General features: G+C 37.9%; 2 protein-coding genes across 9 annotated transcripts in view; one reads left to right on the forward strand and one right to left on the reverse strand.

The window, feature by feature from the left end:
- SUV39H2 (SUV39H2 histone lysine methyltransferase) overlaps window positions 1–5,164 on the forward strand; it is a 28,105-nt gene extending 22,941 nt beyond the window's left edge. Inside the window, exons 4-5 of one of the 4 annotated variants that reach the window (XM_037141279.2) lie at window positions 1,627–1,756; window positions 2,776–5,164. In XM_037141279.2, coding sequence (XP_036997174.1) covers window positions 1,627–1,756; window positions 2,776–2,882 — 237 coding nt within the window. In that variant the 3' untranslated portion in view covers window positions 2,883–5,164. The remainder of the gene's footprint in view (window positions 1–1,626; window positions 1,757–2,775) is intronic. The other 3 variants (XM_037141278.2, XM_037141280.2, XM_037141281.2) reach the window with 3 other exon arrangements.
- A 1,395-nt stretch (window positions 5,165–6,559) lies between these two features.
- Window positions 6,560–23,954, reverse strand: part of DCLRE1C (DNA cross-link repair 1C) — a 37,616-nt gene continuing 20,221 nt past the window's right edge. For all 5 annotated transcript variants that reach the window (XM_053665726.1, XM_053665727.1, XM_037141274.2 and 2 more), the window contains 5 exons: window positions 22,553–22,689; window positions 21,791–21,845; window positions 18,239–18,327; window positions 17,473–17,567; window positions 6,560–9,504 (listed from right to left, as the gene is read on the reverse strand). In XM_053665726.1, coding sequence (XP_053521701.1) covers window positions 8,591–9,504; window positions 17,473–17,567; window positions 18,239–18,327; window positions 21,791–21,845; window positions 22,553–22,689 — 1,290 coding nt within the window. In that variant the 3' untranslated portion in view covers window positions 6,560–8,590. The remainder of the gene's footprint in view (window positions 9,505–17,472; window positions 17,568–18,238; window positions 18,328–21,790; window positions 21,846–22,552; window positions 22,690–23,954) is intronic.

Below are 23,954 nucleotides of genomic sequence, written 5' to 3' on the forward strand. Positions count from 1 at the left end.
TTAATGAGCATAGGAGTTAAGGGGTAGAAAGTAGAATGTTTTAAGAAACACACAATTACATAGGTTTCGTACAAAAGTTTACACAGCTAAATTTTAGGATATATAACTAAAGATAGTTGTAGTCTCTAACATTTTTATAAGATTTAAAAATTTGTAGAGTATTGAAGTATTTAGGGCTATTTTTTTTTTTAATCTTCTTTTAAAGATTTAATTTATTTTTAGATAGAGGGGAAGGGAAGGGGAAAGAGAGGGAGAGAAACATCAACGTGTGGTTGCTTCTCACACACCCCCTATTGGGAGCCTGGCCCACCAAACCCGGCACGTGCCCTGACTGGGAATCGAACCGGTGACCATTTGATTTGCAGGCAGTCCCATAATCCACTGAGTCACACCAACCAGGGTTTAGGACTATTTTTCTAAATTTTACTTTAGCACTCTTTTTTCTTTTTAAGATTTTATTTATTTTTAAGAAGGGGGAGAGAAAAAAATATCAGTGTGTAAGAGATGCACCAAACAGTTGCCTCTCACACAAACCCAACTGGGGATCCCACCTGCAACCCAGGCATGTGCCCTGACTGGGAATCAAGCCAGCCACCTTTCACTTTGCAGGACCACCCGCAACCTGGCCACACCAGTCAGGGCTAAATTATAAATTAATATTCTTAATTTGTGTTGGAAAAAAACTTAGAATACAGCTGGGACCTTAACCCCAGAATGTTATACTGTAAAGACTATTTCCAAAACTAAGGGAGGTTAATAGTTATTGGGCACCTAATGCATGCCATGCAGATAACATAGTATTAGTCCTGTGAGGTTGATATCTCCATTTTATAGATTAAAAGGAAATGTATTTCAAGGAATGAGTTATATAGCTGACCATATAAGGTAGTAGACTGTGTTAAATTTTCTGTGGATTTTACACCTAGACTAATTTATGACTAGTGGTGAAATGCCAGAGACCTTCTGACTCCCTTGTTAGCTTTCTGATTTACTTAAACTTTAATTTTGTTCTTAACAATAAATTTGAGATACTCTCAAAATAGATGTATTCTATTTGAGGACAATTAAATACTTATTTTGGGCTCTTAGTATTATTGACTGGATCTTTCTTGTTACATATTCCAGAATTGAGCGTAGAGTTCTCCAAATATCAAACAATTCCAAACACCAATTTAAGCAATGAAACCCATGCAATATGAAGTTTGAGTTCTACAATTCTAACTTGACTTTTTAAATGCAGTTCTAATTCTTTAAGTGTGCCTTACTGATATATTAACAGGTGAAGTGATAATGTTACCTGGGATTTGCAGTAACATTCTTCAGAAAAATTTAAAAGTCAGGAATAGATAAAACAAAATTGGCAAAAATGTTAATAACTGTTGAAGCTGCATAGTGGATACATGTGGACTTAATATTGTTTTCTCTACTTTTATGTATGTCTGAAATTTTCTGTAAGTGAAAACAGTATTTTTAAATGTGCATGTCTCAGAGACCTCTAAATAATCAACTTAATTTCCCGTATATCTTAAAAAACAAATCCTCTGGGGAATTGAAAATTTTAAATGGCATGAGAAGAGCTCACTCGTGTCATTTTTACTTAAATGGGTTCTCATGTTTTCTTTTTAGTGTGACCCAAATCTTCAGGTGTTCAATGTTTTCATTGATAACCTCGATACCCGTCTTCCCCGGATAGCGCTGTTCTCCACAAGAACCATAAATGCTGGAGAAGAGCTCACTTTCGATTATCAAATGAAAGGTATGGCTTTCAAATATAGTTCCATTGGTGGTGTTTTAGTATGAGGAGTCTGTTGGAGAATGCCTCAGATCATCTGAACCAAATGATATATTAAAGATGAAAAAACTGAGCTATAAGAGTGTCTTTTTACTCAAGGTCTTAGGGCCAACCCAAAAACTAAAACTGGAATCCAGTTATCCCTGACCTTGAACTGAGTAATGTCATTTCTTCTACATCACTATTACCACCTGCTTTTCTCAGAACTTCCATTATGGAAGCTTATTTATTTGAAAACATCCTTTTTCAACACAGAGAGAGATGTATTTAAAAAATTGTAAACCTACATTTCTGAATCTTTACTAAGAGGTGGATATTCAAAATATTTAAAATGTGATTTAAATCACACATGAACTTATTACTACATTCTTACTGGAATTTGACTTTTTAAAAAATATTTATTTATTTTTAGAGAGAGGGAAAGGGAAGGAGAATGAGTGGGAGAGAAACATCAATGTGTGGTTGCCTCTCATGTGTCCCCCACTGGGGACCTGGCCTGCAACCCAGGCATGTGCCCTGACTGGGAATGGAACCAGCGACCCTTTGCTTCACAAACCCATGCTCAATCCACTGAGCTACACCAGCCAGGGTGGAATTTGACTTTTAAAAAGAACATTTAGTTGTATTTGCTTTATTGTGATACTATAAATATTTTCTTTCCATTGTCTTGCTAATAAGCATGGTGTCTTTTACATATTGTTACTACTTGATTTCACTTTATGCTCTTAAAAAGTATAAGCAATAAATGATTGTATATTGGATTTTCCCAGTAACTTCCATCACTTCAGAAATCCATTCTTATAAACGTGGGTTAATCACACTCACTTTACCTCTCATTAGCCCACGTCATTCTTTCAAGGAAATTCACAATGATTTGTCTCTGAATATTCACATTTAAATGTTTAAAGCTGATAGAAAATTTGAAACTCATACTGAATTGTCTTAACTCTCTTTCTGCTGTATTTCTTTTTCTACATACTCAGGTTCTGGGGATATATCTTCAGACTCTATTGACTACAGCCCAGCCAAAAAGAGAGTGAGGACTGTGTGCAAATGTGGAGCTGTGACTTGCAGAGGTTACCTCAACTGAATTTTCAGGAAATAAAGCTGAGGATAATTGTAGTTTTGTTTTCCAATGTTAACATTTTTAAAATAAATATTTGGGACCCTTTTCATATTATGAAGATTATACTCTTATGTTAATTTACAATGCCTGTTTCAAACCATTGGCCAAAATGCATTACTGATGCTTCTGAAGAGAGGAACATAGGGTCACATAGACCAATTTGAAATATACCTAATTAGTGGTTAGATGTCAAACAAGCAAGGAAAACTAGCACAGGTCAGCATACACATACTTAAGAAGTCTGTGTAAATAGAGAAATGCCTCCTTCAGTCTTCTAAGTGTTAATCTGATTTGTTACACGATAAGATCAAACGTTCAAGTTGCCATACACCTTGAATTTAGAAAAATAGGTAATTTAGTTTAGGCAAAAAGTTCTATTTTTGTTATGTTACTATTCCTGTTTACCTATTTATTACTGTAAATATTATCCTTGTATTGGAGACATATAGGTGATACTGAATTATACCCTATTTTCTACTTTCATTAAAACATTGAGAGCTTGATACAGAAATTTAAGGTCTAAAATTAAACATGAGAAAATTAATTGCAGCTCAATTTCATATTTTGAAGCAAGTCAAAGCAAGTCTTTCTTTGTAGAAGAAAAATCTTCAAAAGGTCTCCAAGAGGCATAATGGCCTCTTGGAAATGACACAGCAGTGGGACCAAAAAGGTGCTTTGGCGTTGCAGGCGCGGGAAGGGGGCTGCTCCAAAGGCCCCTTTCAAAAGCGTTACGTGGAGACCCATGTTTAGTGCCTCTGGTCTAAAGAGTGCTTGAAGCAGGAGGCCCCTGAAAGCAGCCATGTTCCACACATCAACACTATGGGTTCTGGAGGCAGACTTTTTAACATTTCCTTTCCACCAGATTTAACTATTTTTATATTTCCTGCAAGCTCTTCTTTAAAATAATTTATATTTTGAGCTAATACTTATTTTATATATGAATTTTATAAATGTGATAAAGCTAAACTTGGCTTGGCCAAAGTGTGTGCCTGAATTATAAGACCATTTATTACTTGAACTATGAAGACTGAAATGGAATATATTCATTGTTTTGTTTGTTTTCCTGCATAGTAAAACCACAATCAGGAAAAACGGTTTTCACCTCTTTCTGATTCTTGGTTTTCTAATCATAGTGGCCAACATAAAGGTAATTGCAGCCAATAAATCCAGTTCTCAGTATTCCTAAGCTCATTGCCCCAGACTTTAATGACCTAAAATAAGCTTGAGTAAACTGAACTGACTTCACAAATGCATCATGTCAAATATCTTAACCCTTAAACTTCTTTTTTGGGGAGAAGCTACACTTCACTTCAGTATTATATTGGTATTACTTGACTTTGCTCTTTCATAATATAGGGTAAATTGTTTACGTTTGGAGCCTCAAAGTATATCTACTAACCAAAACGTGCAGAAGGTATCAGGAAAACATACATTTTTTGGTGCCGTTTCATGTTTCTTTATGAAACAATAGTCACATGGTGTCAGGTGAGACAGCATCATTGATTTTACAGGTTGCTCCCAGTGGCCAAGCACATTTTGAATTATAATTGGTAAGTTTAAAGATATAATTTTCACGTTCTTTTTTAAAAAGTCAGTGTTTTACTGTCTAGTAACTTAATCTTGTCTACTTTTTGTTCTATAATGTAAAACTGGAGGGCAAAGGGAAAATGGCTATTTCCAGTCAACTTGTTTTGTCTTGTTTTGCCCATACAAATTTAATGGGCTTTTGAGACTTCAATTATCTGTGTTAACCTTATGTTATTAAAAAGCTGAACTTAGGCAGTAAAATAATAGAAACTTTTTAAAAATGAAGCTGTTAGGAGCATTAACCATTTAAAATCAACATTTAGCTTCTTTACATTAGTTGCCTAAATTGTCAGAGTTTATTTTCAGTATAAAGCAAATATTCAAGGGCAATATTTAGATCAAGTTTAAACTGCCAATCCACTGTACAAGTTGTAATAATACCACTGTCTTCAGTAGATACTGAAGTAGATACATATGAGGATTGTGATACACAATTGGTAATCTCAGGGGTTTTTTTCATACATGCAAAATATCAATAGCACTTATTATAGTTCAACAGTTTTAATTTAGCAAATAAATCTAGTTTGGCATTTGATTTTCTATTTATCACGTGTTAGCTTTGTTTCTAATTATCTTACTATCTTTCCCAGGAAGGCTACGAAAAGGGGGGGAAATACTGATGTATTCCTGACTGCCTGCTATTGAGATTAACCAAAGGTTTATATACCATTCCTTTCAAACTTTTCTTTTGAAAAAGTTTATTGTCACAGTTCATACATTTGGATATTAAAGTATAATTTTACACTTAGCATAATGTGGATGGATATTTCTAAAAATTTTGATCATTATTTGTCACCATGTATTTAAACCAATTTTGCTAAGTACTGCCTAGAACTGCAAAGGAATTTTAGAATTAGAACTAATATTTCTTGAGCAAGTCTTAGGCCTTTATATGTAATCATGTGCTTCTCCTAAATCTGTGAGGTAGGTGCCGTCATCCCTACAGTAAACTGGAGGAAGTAGGTTGCAGCTGGTTAGGTAACAAGATCACCTAGCTAGGAGGCAGTAAACTACACCTATTCTTAATGAATTTAGCCAAATTCAGGCAGTTTTTTAAAAACCAATTTCTACTGGTAGTTTAAACAAACTTCTAAGCCTTGGATTCTTCTCTAAGGCAAATGTGGGTAGCCACTGAGTTTCTTCTCTGATATACATACCATGGCACTTTGAAAGTTTTTTCCCTTCCATTTTATACTTTATAGTTCAAGTAAAGTAGTCACTATAATTAATCCTGCCCACCCTTAAGCTCTTTTTGATAGGCCTTATTGCATGGTGGTGAAGAGCATGGACTCTGGGGCCTGAGTTGCCTGTATTGGATTCCTGGCTTCACCCTCTACTAGCTGTGTGAACTAACCTCTCAGTGCCTTAGCCTCCTTATCTGTGAATGGGGATAACAAATGTATCTACCTCAAAGGGTGCTGTGAGGATTAAAGGAGGTAATATACAGTATGTAAAAGAATTAAGCATTATCACAGAGTAAGTACCATATTAAGCATTAGCTATAATTATTCTGTACTTTAAGTATGGTTTATAAAGTACCTGTACTTTAACCAGTACAGGTTTATACATTTGACCCTTGAACAACACAAGTTTGAACTTGGGGGTCCATGGATAAGTTCAAACCCATGTTCAAAGGTCAACTGTACTTACTTAAACATATTTTGTGACCCAAGTCTGTTCTAATGTTCTTAGCCCTTAAATTCATTCAGCCAGCATTTATTATGCTAGATTCATATATAACACAATGAAAATGTGGCAGTATACAGTATTAAATTGATGGTGTGATCATAAAATGCTAAGAATATATTCAGAAGAATGTTTATAGGCATGTTTTGAACACTGCCCCATCCCTTGGATCATAAGCTATACTATTAAGATGAAATCTTAAGTGTCAGTATATACAAATTATATATTTGATTACATGATTTATGATAATGAACTAAAACAAATTTTTAGAGCTATAAATAAAATATGAAGTCTCTGGGTTTCAGTAATGGGCCTATTGTAGTTATTACCAGATATTCAACAAATGAATGATCTGCAGTCTTCATTGGTTCTCTCTAGAGCCTTTATATTCACTTGGAATTCAGGAAGTAGTACTCAGACTACTACTGGGCAAAATGGAATGACTACAACTCTAGCCCTGCCCCGTATATTAAGTCTGCAGATTGTAATTCATCCAAAGCTCAGAGCAGCAGCTGATCAAGGGAAAAAGGTTCAGCATTCCCATAAAGCTCCTAGTGTCCTTCCTTATACTCTTTTGCTCCAGGTACCTTACTGTGCTGAGACCATTCCCATCAGTGTAGATGTTGATAAAACACTGTTGAGTAATTCAGGGTAGATACTTCCCTAAAATTGTGACCCAGCATGTCCTTACCAATCAGAAATGATCAGGTCCTTAGTCTCAGCCCTATCCCTTATAACGATGTCAGTGTCTTCCCCTCATCCCTCCTCTTGTGTCACTTTCTTAGTTGAATGCAAAGTCTAGGTGCCACTGTCTAATTTTTCCCCATGTAAATGGACAGGGGCAAATCTGTCCTCCAACATTTGGGAATGGAATATTCCCTTCTGGAAAAGTGAGGACTGGCTTCCTGGTCCTCTTGGCTTTGCTTCCTCTGAGTACCCGGTTATTTTCCTCTCCCCCTAACTATAAGTCTTGTTCCCTAATTAGTCTTGTGGATCCAATACTTACTGTTGGTCTAATTACCTTGCAGCATAGTGATAACGCATATCTTGTTAGTGGAATTGATAAACGTTGTTTTTAGAGACTACTTAAACTAGTTTTAAGAGAAATCTCAGCTTTTGTTACATTAATTTACAAAATGTCAGCATACTAAAGTGCTTGTTAATGAGTTAATAAAACTATATAAAATCCACATGTATACTGTGCAAAATCATATCCTATTGATGGACTTTAGGAAAGTTGAATGACTCATAGAACACATGTATACTTTGGCCATTTAATTATTTTCCTTTAGGTCCTAAATTTTGTAGTTTTAATTTTGCCATTGTATTCACACCAACATTCGTAAATTCTGTAACATCTCTTGAGTTAAGTAGGGGGCTGGCTTTTCCCATAGCCATCAGTTTATAGTAATAGGTCCAAGTTTTTATTCTTTCAGTTTGAAGTGTTTTTATGACCTAGTATATGATCTATCTTGGCGAATACCCCATGTCCTCTTGAAAAACATGTATTTTCTTGTTGGATAGAGTATCAGTGAGATTCATTTGGTAGATGGTCTTGCTGATTTCCTGTAAACTAACTGTTACTGTGAGAGGAATGTTAAAAGTCCCAACTATAATAGTGCATTAGTTTCTCCTCTTAGTTGTTTGTGCTTTGTACAGGCATACCTCGTCTTACTGCGCTTCACAGCACATTCTATAGTGCGTTCTCATCAACATCGAGACAAGACCCTCCACCAGCAAAGGCTACAACTTGCTGAAGGCTGAGGTGATGGTTAGCATTTTTTAGCAAAGTATTTTCAAATTAAGGCATGCTGGGTTTTTTAGACATAATGCTATGCACACTTAATAGACTGTAATATAGTGTAAACATAACTTTTATGTGCACTGGGAAACCAAAAGTTTCATTGACCCGCTTTATTGTGATTTTTGCTTTGTTGCAGTGGTCTGGAACCCAGTCTGCAATCTCTCTGAGGTGTGCCTGTATATTTTGAAGCTGTTATTAGGTACATACACATTTAAAATTGTATCTTCTTAGTGAACTGCACCTCTTATTGTCACTCCACCTGTCATGGTATATTTCCCATCCTTTTACTTTTAGCCAACCTATATCCTGTGAAGTGAGTTGTTTGTTGATAGCATATAGTTGGGTTATGTTTTATTTTTCCAGACTGTCTTTTCATGGGTGTGTGTAGGCCATTTTCATGTAATGTAATTATTGATCTATTTGGATTTAGTCCTAACATATTGTATTTGTTTTCTGTTTTTTTCCCCTCTTTTTTGTTCCTGTTTCCCCTTTACTCCTTTCTTTTAGGTTATATGAGCATTTTAATTTATCTATTAAGATTTCGACTATTACCTCTTTGTATAGGTTTCTTTAGTGGTGGCTCTGGAATGAATTCTTAAGTATCTAAAAGTGAGCTTTTTCTCTTGTCAAGTACTATACTCTCACCTGTTGCCAGCTTCTCATACAAATACTGTAAATGCTCTCGTTTAGGTAGCTCAGCTTCTGGAGTTGAGGGAATTTCAAAATCAGAGGAGCTCTGTGAGTCTGCATTGGTGCTAAGAGTTGACAACCTTCTTTCCTGAGGTATGTGTTTCCCACTGCTTACAGTAGTTGGTTCTCCAACACTGGGAACTAGAGTTACATCTTCAGAGTAAGAGTCCTTTGGGCAAAGTACATTTTGTTCCATCTGAGAGGTAGGAGGATTCTCTTTGATTTTTGGTTTATAGACGCCTTTGTTCAAGGAAGTCATGTCCCCACTGTTTCTCTCTTGGGAAGATAACAAAACAGTGTCAGGCTGGCTGTCCCAGCCTTGACTTCCTTGTTCTGAGATGTGTGTGGACTGGGAGGAGCTCTGAGAGATGTGAGTTGACTCCCCATCAGAGTCACTGAAAAGCTTTGGCGACTGAGAGCCCCCTCCCTCCGTGGAGGAAAGGAAGTTTTCCAAACCATCATCTGTCATCTCATCATTTCTTTTAAAGAAGACTTCCCACTGTGGTACTTCTGCATCTGCCTTTTGTTGGTGATGTGTAACAGGACACGGATCTCCTTGAAATGATGCTGGGACTTGTGATTCTTCCTCACTTTCACTGTTGGATTCTTCACAGTCTATAAAGTTTGCCCAAAGAGAGGTTTGCATGCTCTCTGCTCTGTTGCATCCTGTTCTCTGTCCTAGTTTTTCAGGCTGGTTTTGTGATACTGCAGTCATTTGAAATACCTTAGGGTGAAGAGTTGGCTGGATTGGAACTTTGTGCCTTAAAGGTACTGGCAGAAGATCATCAAAGAGGTCATGTTCATCATCCTCCTCCTCCTCTGGGGGACAAACCAGGTTCATAAGAAACACACAATGCAAAGGGAACCAACTTGTGTTTTCAATTAAAAATCCAATTTCTAGCATTGTTTTTACTTCACAGAATTACAAATAATAGGGAATTTACTCTTTCAAGAGAAATTAAAAGGCCCCTATTCTTGGGATATTCTGAACAATTTAAGTACCACCCTTCAATATATTATGTCAGACAATGAGTTGAGAATATAGATCTCTGTTCACCAAATTAAGGCCACAATACCTATGTTACTGGTTTGCAAACCTGGTTGATCATTAGCATCATCTGGCAAGCTTTTTAAAAAACACAGCTTTAGCCCTGGCTGGGGTGGCTCAGTGGATTGACTGCCAGACTGCAACAAACCAAAGGGTCACTGGTTCTATTCCCAGTCAGGGCACATGCCTGGGTTGTGGGCCAGGTCCCCAGTAAGGGGCACCCTAGAGGCAACCACACAGTGATGTTTTTCTTCTCTTTCTCCCTCTCTCTAAAAATAAATAAATAATCTTGAAAAACACCACCACTTTGTATAGTTCACTCAAGACTTAAGGTAGGACCCAGTACTTTGATTTTTGCTGTATTTTAAGTTCTGCAGCTGATTGTGTTCATCAGCCAGGTTATGAACCACCCAGACTAGGAGAGAGGTTTGCAAATACTCTGTTCAAATTGTATGATTTAATATGGCAACAGTTAACTATTTTCTAAAGTTTTCCTGGTAAAAATATTTTGATACCTACTTCATGCTTGTTATGAGCTGAATGCTTGTGTCCTCCCAAAATTCATAATTTGAAGCTCTAACCCCTAATGTAATGGTATTTGAAAATGAGACCTTCAGAAGATAGTGGTTTAGATGAGCACCTGAGGGCAGGGCCCATGTGACGGGATTAGTGCCCTTGTGAAAAGGGGCAGATTTCTCAGTGCCCACGCCCAGAGGAAAGGCCTGAGAGCACAGTGAGGGGGCAGCTGTCCACAAGGCAGACAGAGGGCCTCTACCAAGAACCAAATCTACTGGCGCCTTGATCCCGCACATCCCAGCCTCCACAACTGTGAGCAGTAAATGTCTGTTGTTTAAGTCGTTTGATCTATGGCATTTGTTACAGCAGCCAGAGCTGGATAGCACACAAGGCTCTGACAGAACACTCAGGGGAACCTACAGATTACTCACCTTTAACCAAAATACTGCATAAAACACATCAATCTCAAGAACTAAAAGTCAAGAAAATTTACTCTGCTGATTTCGTGCATGCTGCATTAGTATATATATAGTAAGTCTAGTCCACATAAATTCTTAAAATCTTACTTAGAGAATGAAATTCTTTTAATATATAAAATTTACATAAAATAATAAGGCACAGACTTGGAAAAACAAATATTTTACTGCCCCATAATAGCACCTAAACTAAGGAAATTGAATGCTCACAAGACTACTTTTTGTTCTAGTGCTGAATCTGATATTAACTTATAATTACCTAGTTCTTTAAATAACTATTTTCCCAGTCATAAGGGATGTAGCTAAATCCTTTTTTTTAATCCTCACCAGAGACATTTTTTTTTCCATTGCTTTCAGAAACAGAAACAGTGTGAAGGAGAAATATCATTTGGTTGCCTTCCTGTACACTCCCCAGCTGGGGATTGAACCTGCAACCTGGGTATGTGCCCTGACTGGGAGAATTGAACCCGCAAACCTTCATTGTACAGGGATGATGCTCCAACCAAGTGAGCCATGCCGGCCAGGGCAAGACTACGTTTTTTTAAAGCCACTAAAAAGATGGACGGACCACCATCCAGGTCCCATTTTATCAATGAGGAGGCGGGCCCAGAGAAAAGTATATGATAATGCACAGGTCAAAAGGTAAAGCCAGGAATCAAACCCAATTCTTCAAGTTCCATGTTCTGTTACAATTAATAATTGTTTAAACAAGGAGCTATTTATCTTAGCCTTCTTTTCTGAAAAACGAGGTCTAGCTACATTATTTGGAGTCATCATAGTTTACAAGGTATGGCTTTATTATAAGGCATGGATTTGTTTTAGCTCTTCCACTATTGTGCCAAAGTTATCTTTTTACGAAATGTTTTTTTGTATCCTAAGTTGAACAGTTTCGTATTCTGGATCTGTGACTTGCTGGCATCATGGTATGTTTCAGCTATAAAATACTAATACTTTAATCTGTCCAAACATTAACTCCCCTGTGTACATCTGAAGCAAGTAGTTGATGACACAGAAAATATCACAAATATGAAAGTGTTGAAATTCTTAATAGTGTTTACAAACTGGTATAGCTAAACCCAATTTAAAAAGGGACAAATGTCAAAAAATTCACATATCATCCAATATGAATTGGTATAATCATACTGGAAGACAATTTGGCAATATGTATCACGCACTTGAATTTCTAAAATGTAACCCAGTATAATGAGAAAACTGAAATAGACTTAATATACAGTATTGTTCATCACTGTTTTATCTATAGCATTGAAAAGTTCAAAATAACCTAAATGTGTAATGACAAAGAATGATAGAAATACACCATTATCTAGTCTTAATGCAAAATATACAGCCATTAAGTTTGGTGTTTTTGAATAACAGAATTGTTTCAATAAAAAGTTAGTGTGTGTATATATGTGGATGTGTCGATACAGCCATGTATATACAGTGATCCAAGCTGCTTTTCAGCTTGTATACAAGTGTATAGTCATATAATTGTTAGATTACTTACATACTGCCACACTATTTAGTAAGCAGGCCTTTCCTTAATCCCCGTGTCCTTCCTGTGCCCATCGCTGCACAATCCAACAGCTGGAGCACTTTAGGACACTGCTCTTGCACCACAGTTAATATTGCTCTCGTTGGTGCCTACCCAATGCTGCTTTTTAAACATTGTCAGTCTACCCCTTTGAGTTCAGTGGATATTTATATAAATGATAGGAAAAAAATAAAAGATACTAAAATGCTAATTTAGAGTTCTATAGAGAGTTCTATATAACTATTTTCTAAATTATCTACTGTGAGTATATGCTTTTATAAGAACAGTTTTTTTAAATTGGTCTATGGGGATAATTAAAATAATGGTTAACTTCTAGATTATATAGGGATAATTAAAATAATGGTTAACTATTAAATTATATAAAGATAAAGCAGAGTACAAAGAGCTCCACTAAAATGTTTTTTAAAGAGGCTAAGAGAAGAATGACTTCTGAACTTGCACTTCAGATTCTGAAACAGGAATACTAAATCTTAAAACAACTGATAATGCCACGTGTATTAACAATGACTTGCATCAAGAAGAGAACCTGACAGACTGGTAACCCCACCCCCACCCCAGTTGGAGATTGGAGATCGCCACAGCAACCTTAAAGCGCAGGACAGAATAGGAATGGTAGTCAGTGGTGTATGAACATGATGATACCTGTAGCTTACAAAATCCATCTGAAAACATCTACTACAAACTGACACAAAGGATTGTGGAAAGAACTAGACCTGTTTAAATAATTTTAAAGCTATAAAAGTTGCTATTTCATAAGGAATCTAGAAGGGACAAAATGGAAAAAGCAAGAATAAAACAGAAGTGAAAAAAGAACTTTACACTAGTGACCCAATTCAAAAAGCATTGTCAAAAAAAATTAAAAATCAAGCATCATTTGGTAGGTACAAAAGAGGTACAAACTCTTCAATTCACTAAAAATTTTAATGATTTCTACTTCCAGCCAAGAAAGTAGCTGGGGTTAGATTGAACCTCTCACCTGAACCAACTAAAAGCAAGACAAAATGTAAGAAACAAAGGCTTGAAAGAAATTGGACATTAGTCAATAAAGGACAGTGACACCTGAGAAATGACCCAGAGATTACCCCAGTTTACTGGTTTCCAGGCAAAAGGGGACACTGAAGTAGAGCTCATTGGCACTCCCAAGTCGAGGTATAACTGGAAATCTGAGGAAGCCAAGGTGACTGGAGTTCCCAGAGGAGAAGGCGGTCAGAATTGCTCCCAGGAGCTGCAGCGGGGCCCCCTGGGTATCCAGCATACTGACCACAGTGCATGCTTGGGATGCAGCACATCCCTCACAGCTGCAGGAAGGGTCACTCAACCATGAAAGGAGAGAATGCCCAGAACACACACAGTGCTGGGAATTGTGCCTGTTCTCAATAGCCAGAGTGGAACAACTAATTTAATGAGATATTTTACTGTAAGAATAACCAAGGGCCTCACCTCAGTGGTGGGAAAAGTTAATTCTTTAGAAATTCAGAATTACACAGAACTTAGTATAAGTTCAAGATGTATGGAATAAAAAAAAAAATTACCTGACATGCAGAAAGATGGGAAAATAAAGTCAAAACTGACCCAAAAAATGATAAAACATGGGGATAAAGTTTCATGATCTTGGATTAAGCAATAGTTTCTTAGATATCACACCAAAAGCACATGCAATGAAAAACTAGATAAACTGGGCTTAAATTGACATTTTTGCACTTGAAGAGACATCAAGAAAGTAAAAAGACAAGCTGTAAACTAGGAGAAAATATTTGCAAAATATCTGATAAAGGACTTATATGCAGACTACATAAATTTACACTCAAGATTGTTAATCCAATTTAAAAACAGGCAAAAGTTAAATAGACATTTCACCAAAGATCAATAAATGGCCCATAAACATAGGAGAAACAGCTCAACATTAAAAGAGATGCAGATTGAAACTATAATGAGATGCCACGTTACACCCACTAGACTGACTACAATTAAAAAAATAATATCTGAGCTAGGATGTGAAACAATTGTAATCCTGTATTGCTGGTGAGAATGGAAATGATGTATTGAATTTGGAAAATTCAGTTTCTTAAAATGTTAAGACAGATTTACTACATGTTAGGGCTAAATGTATCCTCCTGTCCCCCCTGCAAAAAAAAAAAAATCATGTTGAAGCCCTAAATTTGGAAATGAGGCCTCTAAGGAAGGAAAGTTAAGGGTGGGCCCTGATCTGACAGATTTACTGTCTTTATAAGGAGACGTCATCTCCTTTATAAGGACACGCCCTCTATCCCCTACCCTCAGTCGAGACCATGTGTGCACACAGCAACATGGCAGCCACCAACAAACCAAGACAAGAGGCCTCAGAATGAAACCTTTGCCAGCCCCTTATTCTTGGAATTCCCAGCCTCCAGAACAATGAGAAAGAAGTTTGTTTAAGCTACCCAGTCTGTGGTATTTTGCTATGGCAGCTCAGATACCATATAACCCAGAAATTCTATGTTACACCTAAAATAAAGTATGTGTCCAAATAAAAACTTTTTGTGTATACAGATATTCATGGCATTACTTGTAACTAGAAAGTACCAAAAACCCAAATGCCCATCAACTGGTGCATGGTTAACTGTGGTATACTCATACAAAGAAATATTATTTGGCAATAAAAAGAAATGAAATACTGATACATACTACAGGATGGATGAACTTTGAAAATATTGTCTAAGTGAAAGAATCCAGGCACAGGAGACCAAATATATGGTTCCATTGATGTGAAATGTCCAGAAGAGGTAGATCTATAGAGACAGACCATAGAGTAACTGGTTGCTTAAGGCTGGAGGTGGTTAAGGGGAGTGACTTGAAATGGCACAATTTCTTTTGAGAGTAATGGAAATACCTCAAATTACCATATTTTGCCATGTATAATGCACACATTTTTTTGCCCCAATTTTTGAGGGAAAAATAAGGGTGCACATTATACATGGGTATAATGATTGCATGCCGTGGGTATAATAAATCTGTACAATGCACACAAAAACGTAGGTATGCATCATACACGGCAAAAAAAAATATTGGTATATACCGGTGATGGCTGCACAACTCTGTTAAAGTAACAATAATGGAATTGTTCACCTAAAAGGGTGAAATTTTGGTATATAAATTATATTTCAACAAAGCTTTTAAAAATGCACAGTTTAAAGCAAAAAAAAATAGTAATGTATTTGTGGAGCTTATAACAAGTAAAATGTATGATGGTAATAGTACATGCTGAGGGGGAAGGAATGGAACTAGACTGTTGGAAGCTTCTTATAACATACTTGAAGTAGAATAATATTTTACTTTTCACTCTCATAGGTCAAAAATGTATACCATTGGGTTGGCGAAAAAGTCTATTACATTTTTCCTGTAAGGTGGCTCCAATAGTGCTTAGTTGTCTTTAACTTCATTCAAAACAATTTTGTTAGATTGTATTGTGACAGCCGTTATTTCAGTGTGCATTTCTTAAAAATTTATCAAAATTGGTAAATTTTTATGCAGCCATTTTAATATTGAAGATGGAAGCAGGTATGCAGCATATGGAAAAGGTTCTGACGGATCGAGTGTGTCAAAGTAGTTTGTGAAGTTTCTTGGTAATACTGACATTTCGGAACAATAATTCTTTGCTGTGGGGCTGACTTATGCATCGGAAGATATTGAGCAGCACCCCTGGCCTCTACCCACTAGCAACCAGTAGTGGGAGATAGCTGACATACTCAAGATATCCAGATCAATAAAGTTATTGGTGAATATGAAAAATGTGTCTTTTATTTTATGGAAAAAACTAAACAGACTTTTTGGCCAACCCAGTATAAATCACTAAAATAAAACAAAGAATTACAGCTAATAAACCAATAAGAGATTATTAAAAGGAATGTATTGGTATTCAATCTAAAAGAAGGCAGAAGAGAAAGAAGGAACAAAGAACAGATGTAACAAATTAGCAAGGTAATAAATGTGAACCTAACCATGTCAATCACATCAAACCTAAAATGGCCTAAATACTCCAATTAAAAGGCAGAAATTGTCAGATTGGCTATAAAAAGCAAGACCCAAAAATACACTGCGAACAATAAACCCACCCTGTATGTTAAAAATACAGGGACACAAAAAGATACTTTGCTAACCTTAGAAGGAAGTGAAGTGGCATGGCTGTGTTAATATCTATTAAAGACCTCAAAGCTAAGACTATTACCAGTAATACATATATTTCCTGAAATTAAAGGAGTCAGTTCCTCAAGAGGACATAACAGTCTTAAACATGAGTAAGACTGTTAGTAACAGTGCTTCAGATAGATGAAGCAAAAAGTGATAGAACGGTAAGCAGAAGTACATGTTCACAATGATAAACAGAGATTTCAACAACTTTGAATAACTGATAGAAGTACAAGTAGAGCAGTGACGATACAAAAGACAAATATCATCAACTAACCTGATATACAAAACACCCAACAGCTCTGGTTTCCTCATTGGTAAAATTGGATGAGACCCCTTACAGGTCTGTTTTGAGGTTTAGCTATAATATATGGAAAGGACCTAACATAGTACCTGCCATGCAGTTAGGTGTTCAATAAATGGTATCATTTTTATCTGCCATATTTTTGTCGTGCATTAGCCAGTATTACAGTTGACTGGCTCTCCACCAGAGCAGTGAAAACTCAGAATCCTAACCACGAAATCATGTGAAGCAGCAGTTTTGCTGAGAATCGGAAGCTCTGATTTCCACCTCAGAGCTTTCCCCTAATTTTTAATGAGAAATGAAAGTAGCGATGAAAGAAAGTATAGAGAAAGTCCATTTGTATAAGTACAGTTGATCAATCTGATCAGAAATGATGGCAAGAAAAGTTCCCATATCAGCATGTTCTATATCTTGAAGTATTTAAGGGAAACAACAGTCTCTCCTATGGCCTAACCAACCATGGGGCATATTTCCAGAAAGCTGGGAACATTCAATATAGGCAAAGTTCTCTTTTTCACTTGTTCTAAACCTGGGAAGGAGATGGAACTCATGGCTTTATAAGCTGAAGACAGGAAGGCTGTGCACTTCCTGAGACCCCATGACAAGTCTGAGTGGTAGCTAGTCCCTGGTCCACCTCTGCCCAATGCACCTTTCACCAGACCAGAGCATCCTGAAAGGCAGTTCTGCAGGAAAACCCACACCTGTGGCCTAGGGTCATTCTTACCAGAGTCTAGCTGAGTTGTTCTAGCTCTCTTCAGTTTTCCAAGTGGTTTATACTTTGGCTCAGTGCTTTGCGAAGAACGGCATAAAGGCTTTAAGCTGAAATGAATACAAATATTTTATTGTTCTTGCTAGGAAAGCTGCTGGAATGTAAGCATCATTTATAGATTATAAAAACATTGCCATAGGGGAAATCATAACTGCTTTTAAGAGCTGAAAAGTAATGTTCAATGATTTAAAATCACTTCAGTATAATAAAATGCTAATACAACCTGGTGGTGTCTAACTGTAGGATTGAGGGAAAGCAAAACTCGTATCTGCTCTCGAACTGTAAAAAAGCTAGTCCCTATTCTTAAAAACTTAATACAGTGACACTTGGCCTACAGGGAATACAATACAGCTAGTTGTTTTCCCTTCCCTGTTTAATGATGTTTACTAATCTCTTGCAAGAATCTCACAAATTCGATCACTTTATTCTAGTGGCTGGAAACTAAGACCCAGTAAGATAAAATATAAAAGGGCGCAGAAATAAGATTTGAGGGTGCCCTGCCCTTTTTCGAAGCCCTTATTGCCAACTGCTCCTTTATGCCAGATTCCCAGAAGCCGTTAGGACTACATATAACACCTACGTGAAGAAAAGCCATTACGCTCGAAACCTGACACAGTCACAGCCTCATCCACTATAAGTCCTTGCCGCTGTTCTCAGGCCCAGTACTGTTCTCTGGATCCATCCCGTTCGATAACACAAGTTACAAGTACCAACAACTTACATTTCTATAACTTTATCCATAGTGGTGCCCAATGGAATGACATTTGGATATGCATTCACAGGACAGATGTAGCTCAAGAAATCTTTAATCTAGAAGAAGGGAAATAAAAAGGATCACTCATCTCAACAGTGAAAAATCTGGGTACGAGAGGCAAGTAATGGAGGCCAGGGGGAAGCAGCAAGAAAATCATGGCTGTGTTCTCAATGCTTGCTGCATGTGGGGTTCACCTGGGGACCTCTCAAGAAAAAGAAATACCCAACACTCAGCCTCACCCCAGAGATCCTTTTAATACTAAGCTCCGGTGGGGCCTGGGACTCTATTCTCCAGGTGGTTCTGTTCCACAATAAGGACTGAGAGTCACTGGTTAATGGGATTCAGAGATTCTGTATTTCTTCATAAGACCTTAGTGTCCTCATCTAAAAAGGGCAGTCATATTTAACATCCCCTCATGTTAGATTTAGCTGAGTGCTTAATACACAAGAAAACGGTCTTAGAAGTACACTTCTTTCCGCCTACATCATTGTTGGCAACGCCAAGGGAACTGCACCTTTGGGGTTGCTTGATTTTTTTGTAATAGTTTATTCCAACCCCATCGAGGACAGTTGCCTGCAAAACTTCATGAATACCTTGATTTTTCTGCAAAGCTCAGGATGCTAAACAGAGGAACTCTGTCACTAGTCCGCAAAACACCTCTACAGACCAGACAGTCTTCAACTTACTCGTCTTGGTGAGCTCGTGCTCTCAGGCAAGTTACCTAGAGTCTTGTACATCTCTGACTCTTCATCGAGAAGTATAAATGAACGAATGCATGTAAACTGCTAAGCCCAGTACTGGGTCTGGTTAACTATTTGGTAACATCCATTGCGAAGCTGATGACGACAGCACAAAGATTTTTATTCCTTTCTTCAAATGGGGATATTGAAGCATAAAGTAATTATTAGTACCTGACTTTCTCAAATAAAGTACCATATCCAAGGAGGTATTGACCCAGGAATTATCGATAACTTCACTTAGACAGGAAGATCCATTCTTCAGATGTTTTTCATAAATAATTTCCTTTCTACTTGCAGAGCAGACATGCAAATAGAAACCATTATTTACCTGCCTACAACCTGTATGATTTTGCAATAATCAATCCAAAGTTGAGGCTGGTAGAAATCAGAGGCTTTTTGAAGGGAACAAGGATTTAAAAAGTAAGGCCAAGTCTGTACCATAACTGATTCACCTATTGTACTCCAATGAAGTGACCACAGGAGACGAGAAACACCCAGTAGGAGGGCGCCCTCTCTCTCACTTGCACAGCTTCGTGACCTTTCGCCAGGTGCCTGCCTTACCACAGTTCATTAACAGAGTCAGTTCTCGCTACTCACAGCAGTCACGTTCTGTGTAAAGTCACCAAGAACACTGAACCAGCACACTCTGAACTACTTCTGGGGGAAATGGAGGGGTAGGTTCCTGGAAACCTCTGCTCAGTGTTTTTGTTAACTGATCAATAGCATCACCTTGTTTCAGTGTGATTTTGCTTTAAAAATACCTTATTTCATGTATATATTGTTGGCTCACTAACATTGAACTAATGGCCAACAGCAGCACTATAACTCATGCCGGCAAGAAGCTACCAAACACTTTCTCCGTGAGGCGCACGCCTGCATTAGGAACAGCAGACGGCACTGCAGCACTGTGCTCAGGGGCTGCTTCAAACAGCGAAAGCTCCAAATGAGACCGACTAAATAGACTGCAGACAGGACAGCTGCCCACAGGCTTGAGAGCGGAAGCAAGAAGACACAATGCCAGCTGGTCCACCTGAGTTGGGAACACGCACATTGGGCGACCCACGTTCCCCCACTCTGCTGTGCGGGTCTGCAGTGACCACAAAGCACTGCTTGTATCAATTTTCAACTTACAAAGAAATTTTCCTGAGGGGGCAATTTGCAGGTAAGGAATCCATAAATGCAGAAGATCAACTGTATTTAGAAAAAACTGAAAGGAAATATTTATATCTATTTACATTTTTAAATACAGTTCATGTTCTACATATAGGATATAGGCAAATTAATTAAACCAATGTTCAGGAAAGCCTGCCTCTCACCAGAACTGTGAAGGAAGGTGACTAAGCAGAGCTCAGAGTGACCCTCCCCGGTGTGTGCTGACTGGCCCTGACCTGAGGACAGGAAGAGAAGCAGGTCTGCTTCGCTCGCTACTCCAGGCACAGGGACACATATCCTTAACAGGTGGCAATTTTACAAAGTCCCATGAAGGCTCACGCTTGCCAGCTTGGCCACTAACTATACTGAAGAAGAGAAATCGGACAGGAGTAGATTGGATTAAAAAAGGAAGGCCTGCCCTTTCCCGGGTGCCCTCCCTGTGGCTGAGACAGAAGGATATTCTGTCAGTAAGAGGAGGGGCCCCTGATGCTGAGCGAGGTGCCACACCAAAGACAAATCACCAGGAAGGGGGTTTGACACCAACCTAAGATTCAGGAGGAACTGGTGAAGAACACAAGTAAATTACAGCACCAAAATGAATTATTTCCAAGCTACTCTCATAACCTGTTTGTACATGAAGGTTAAGGTCAGCTATTTAATAGAGATGTCATGGTGATACTTAGAGAATATGACGAAGAATTGTTTACGTTATTATGGCTGACTTGATAAGGATGCCACTACTTGGAGTTCTGGAAGAATCTACCTGTTCAAATAATTAACACATCTGCAGCTCACTGCTACAGGGTTGTAGTTATAGCCCAAATACAAAAATAATAGTTGTCAGAGAAATGGGGTTTTAAGTGCAGAAATGGCAAAACTAAAATTATGTATGTCTTAAAGTGTCATCAAAAGCCTGCTTTTATATTGTTTTTTCTCCATTATGAGAAATTACTGAATCTCTGGACTTCTTAGTTGCTGGCATTTACTTTGGAAATGTAGGAGGATTTTGCAAATAAATTATATATATATCAAGTTCCCATTTTGGCAGGTCAGTTTCCTACATAAAAAGTACCATAACTGAACCATTTTAACTCCTCTTAAAACTGGATAATTCTAGTATACTACAACCTTAAGGACAAGTGCAGTCATTTTTGTTCTTCCCCAATGCTGAATATTCAGGACTATTTTTTAAGTAGCTTAAATACAATCAAATTTTGAAGGAGGCCAAGAATCTGTACATTAAAGGTTATTTTACCAGTAGTACTCCTTCAAATAATATTTATGATTCTTTTATGATAAGTGGTAAGATTCTTTTATGATATGATTCTTCGATATGACAATCAAAGTGAGGAAGTTAATTCAGGAAGCAAGATGGGAAGATAACCTTAATCATAAATATACCCTTCAATATTTGGGCTGAAAACAGGTAATAATTGCAGTTTCCTTGGTACTTAGTAACATAGCTCATCCACTGAGATGTTTTCCCTGCAGTTTCTTTAGGAAACACCACAGCCGCTCTTCAGCAGTAGAAAAAGAGATGCTGCCGGAAGTCAAGGGGACTTGCACTCAGCCGTGAAGGCAGCTGAGCCGTCAGCAGCAGGGTGCTGGGTATATGGGGTCCTCTTACCTCACTGTAGGAGGAATGGAAAGAAAAACAAGCTCTGTATGAACTCTCTCCAGTCCTAAAGGGAAATGAAAACACAAAATTAAAAGGTCACCTATCAAAACTACACTGAGTTCTAAATTTGAGGCTTTCCATTTAGGCTATTCCAGTAAAAATTCCCTACAGTTAAGAATTTCTTCCTGGAACATGAGAGAACTCTTTCCATATATATAAATATTTGTAGACATTCCAAAGAGCCAACATTAAGGAACTGTTCCCCCAAGATGATGATCATTATGGTACACCTCTACTTCAGTAAGGGCTCTGTGCCCTCCGACAGCAATCCGCGAGCCCCTGCCCGGCAAGATTCAACCTCCAGCCATCTTGTCTACCCAACGAGATAGGCCTCAGGAAGGACTGGCTGATGCAACTAGCCATGAGGTAGGTTTGGAAGCAGCTTGTCTTCACTTTAAGTGTCAAAAGTTATTTTCCACAATTATAATATATCCTCTTCTTGGGCTTAGACTAGATTGCATTTAAACTAACTGAAAGATCACTGATTCGATTCCCAGTCAGGGCACATGCCTGGGCTGCAGGCCAGTTCCCAGTAAGGGGCGTGTGAGAGGCAAAGGATTGATATTTCTCACACATTGATGTTTCTCTCCCTCTCTCTCCCTCCCTTATCCTCTCTCTAAAAATAAATAAAATAAAGTAAAGTAAAATAAATCAGATCACCTACCTCAAAGCAGGGTTTGCCTGAGAAAACCTGTGACATTGCTTTCTTACCTCACAATTACATTCGTTTTTCTGGTTCTTTCTCCAAACCACATTGTGGATGGCTTAATGCTGATTGTGTGGAGTGGAATTCTATTTCTGGAAGTAATTCCACAGGGTAACCTATTCCACTGAAAATATTCCTCTGCCTAAAAAAAAAAAAAATTTAAACATATAGTGAAGCAGTTTAACATTTTCAACAAATATATGTGTAGGCAGGATCTCAGTAACAAAAGAAGTAAATAAATTTTTAGACATAAAAAATTGGAGACATGAGGAAACAATCAGATAATTTCAAAGTGAGAAACTAACTACAGAACAACTGGCCTGGACTCCAAAAATATCAGCGTGATGGAAGGAGAATAAAAACTGGAGATGTGATGTACATCAAAAGGGACTAGAGAGGACTGGGCGAATGCAACACGTGGTTCTTCATTAAATCCCCTCTGTAGGCTATAAAGGACACTAATGGGACAACTGAGGAAAACTGAACCCAGACTGTATTACACCCGACAGTATCATATCCGTGTTAAATTTCCTGAGTGTGGGAATCGCACTGTAGTGATACAGGAGAATGTCCCTTCCGCAGTGATACAAGCGAAGGATTAGGGTGAAGTGCCACGAAGTCTGTGACTGAGTCTCGAATGGGTTAGAGGTGGAGTTGGGGGGGCTGTTCACACAGAGGCAGAGGGGCAAGAGCACAGATGTGGCAAAGCATTAACTGGGGGATCCAATCTCATAATTTTACTGTTTTTAAATTCTTCAAAATAAAGTTGGAGAAAAATGTTTCTAAAAGGTTGAAAAACAATGGGACTATTTTCCCAAAAACATGTTTAGATCAGGACCCTTCAAAAGCACACGCCCTCCACTAAGACCACACGTCACCCAGGGCCTTTACTGCTGTCTCCTCCACTCCGTGTTGTCAGGGCGACATGACTTAAGAAATCTCTTAAGCCACTGGAAGTAGTGGCTCAAGGCAAGTAGCTACGAGGGAAATGACAGGAGTAGCAGTTACAAATTACACTACTTTGTGGGATGTGAGAAAACTCAGAGCAAAAAAAATTGGCCAGTTGTGAGATTTATGGGCTGTAGGGGAAACCAAAGACTACAAGTCCAGCAAAAAAAGGACAGTTTCATTCTGTATCTACATCGCTTCTGTCCATCCATGAACTCACCGGCTGTGTGTGCGTATGTGTATATACACAAACGAAATGATGAAATAGACTAATGAATGGGAATTACAATATGCAGCCTGCTGATCATCAAAGTAACTTCCTCCCTGGTAGCTCCCCTGCAGTGGTACTCCATGCTGTGGATAAGAATTCTTTTTTTTTTTTTTAAATTATGCTTTATTTTAGGGTTGAGCAACTTTACATTAGGTTTTTATCCAATGAAGCCAATATTACTACCACAA

Source organism: Artibeus jamaicensis, unplaced genomic scaffold (assembly GCF_021234435.1).
Source record: "Artibeus jamaicensis isolate MK-2021 breed Jamaican fruit bat unplaced genomic scaffold, CSHL_Jam_final contig_426, whole genome shotgun sequence".
In the NCBI taxonomy this organism is placed as follows: Eukaryota; Metazoa; Chordata; class Mammalia; order Chiroptera; family Phyllostomidae; genus Artibeus; species Artibeus jamaicensis.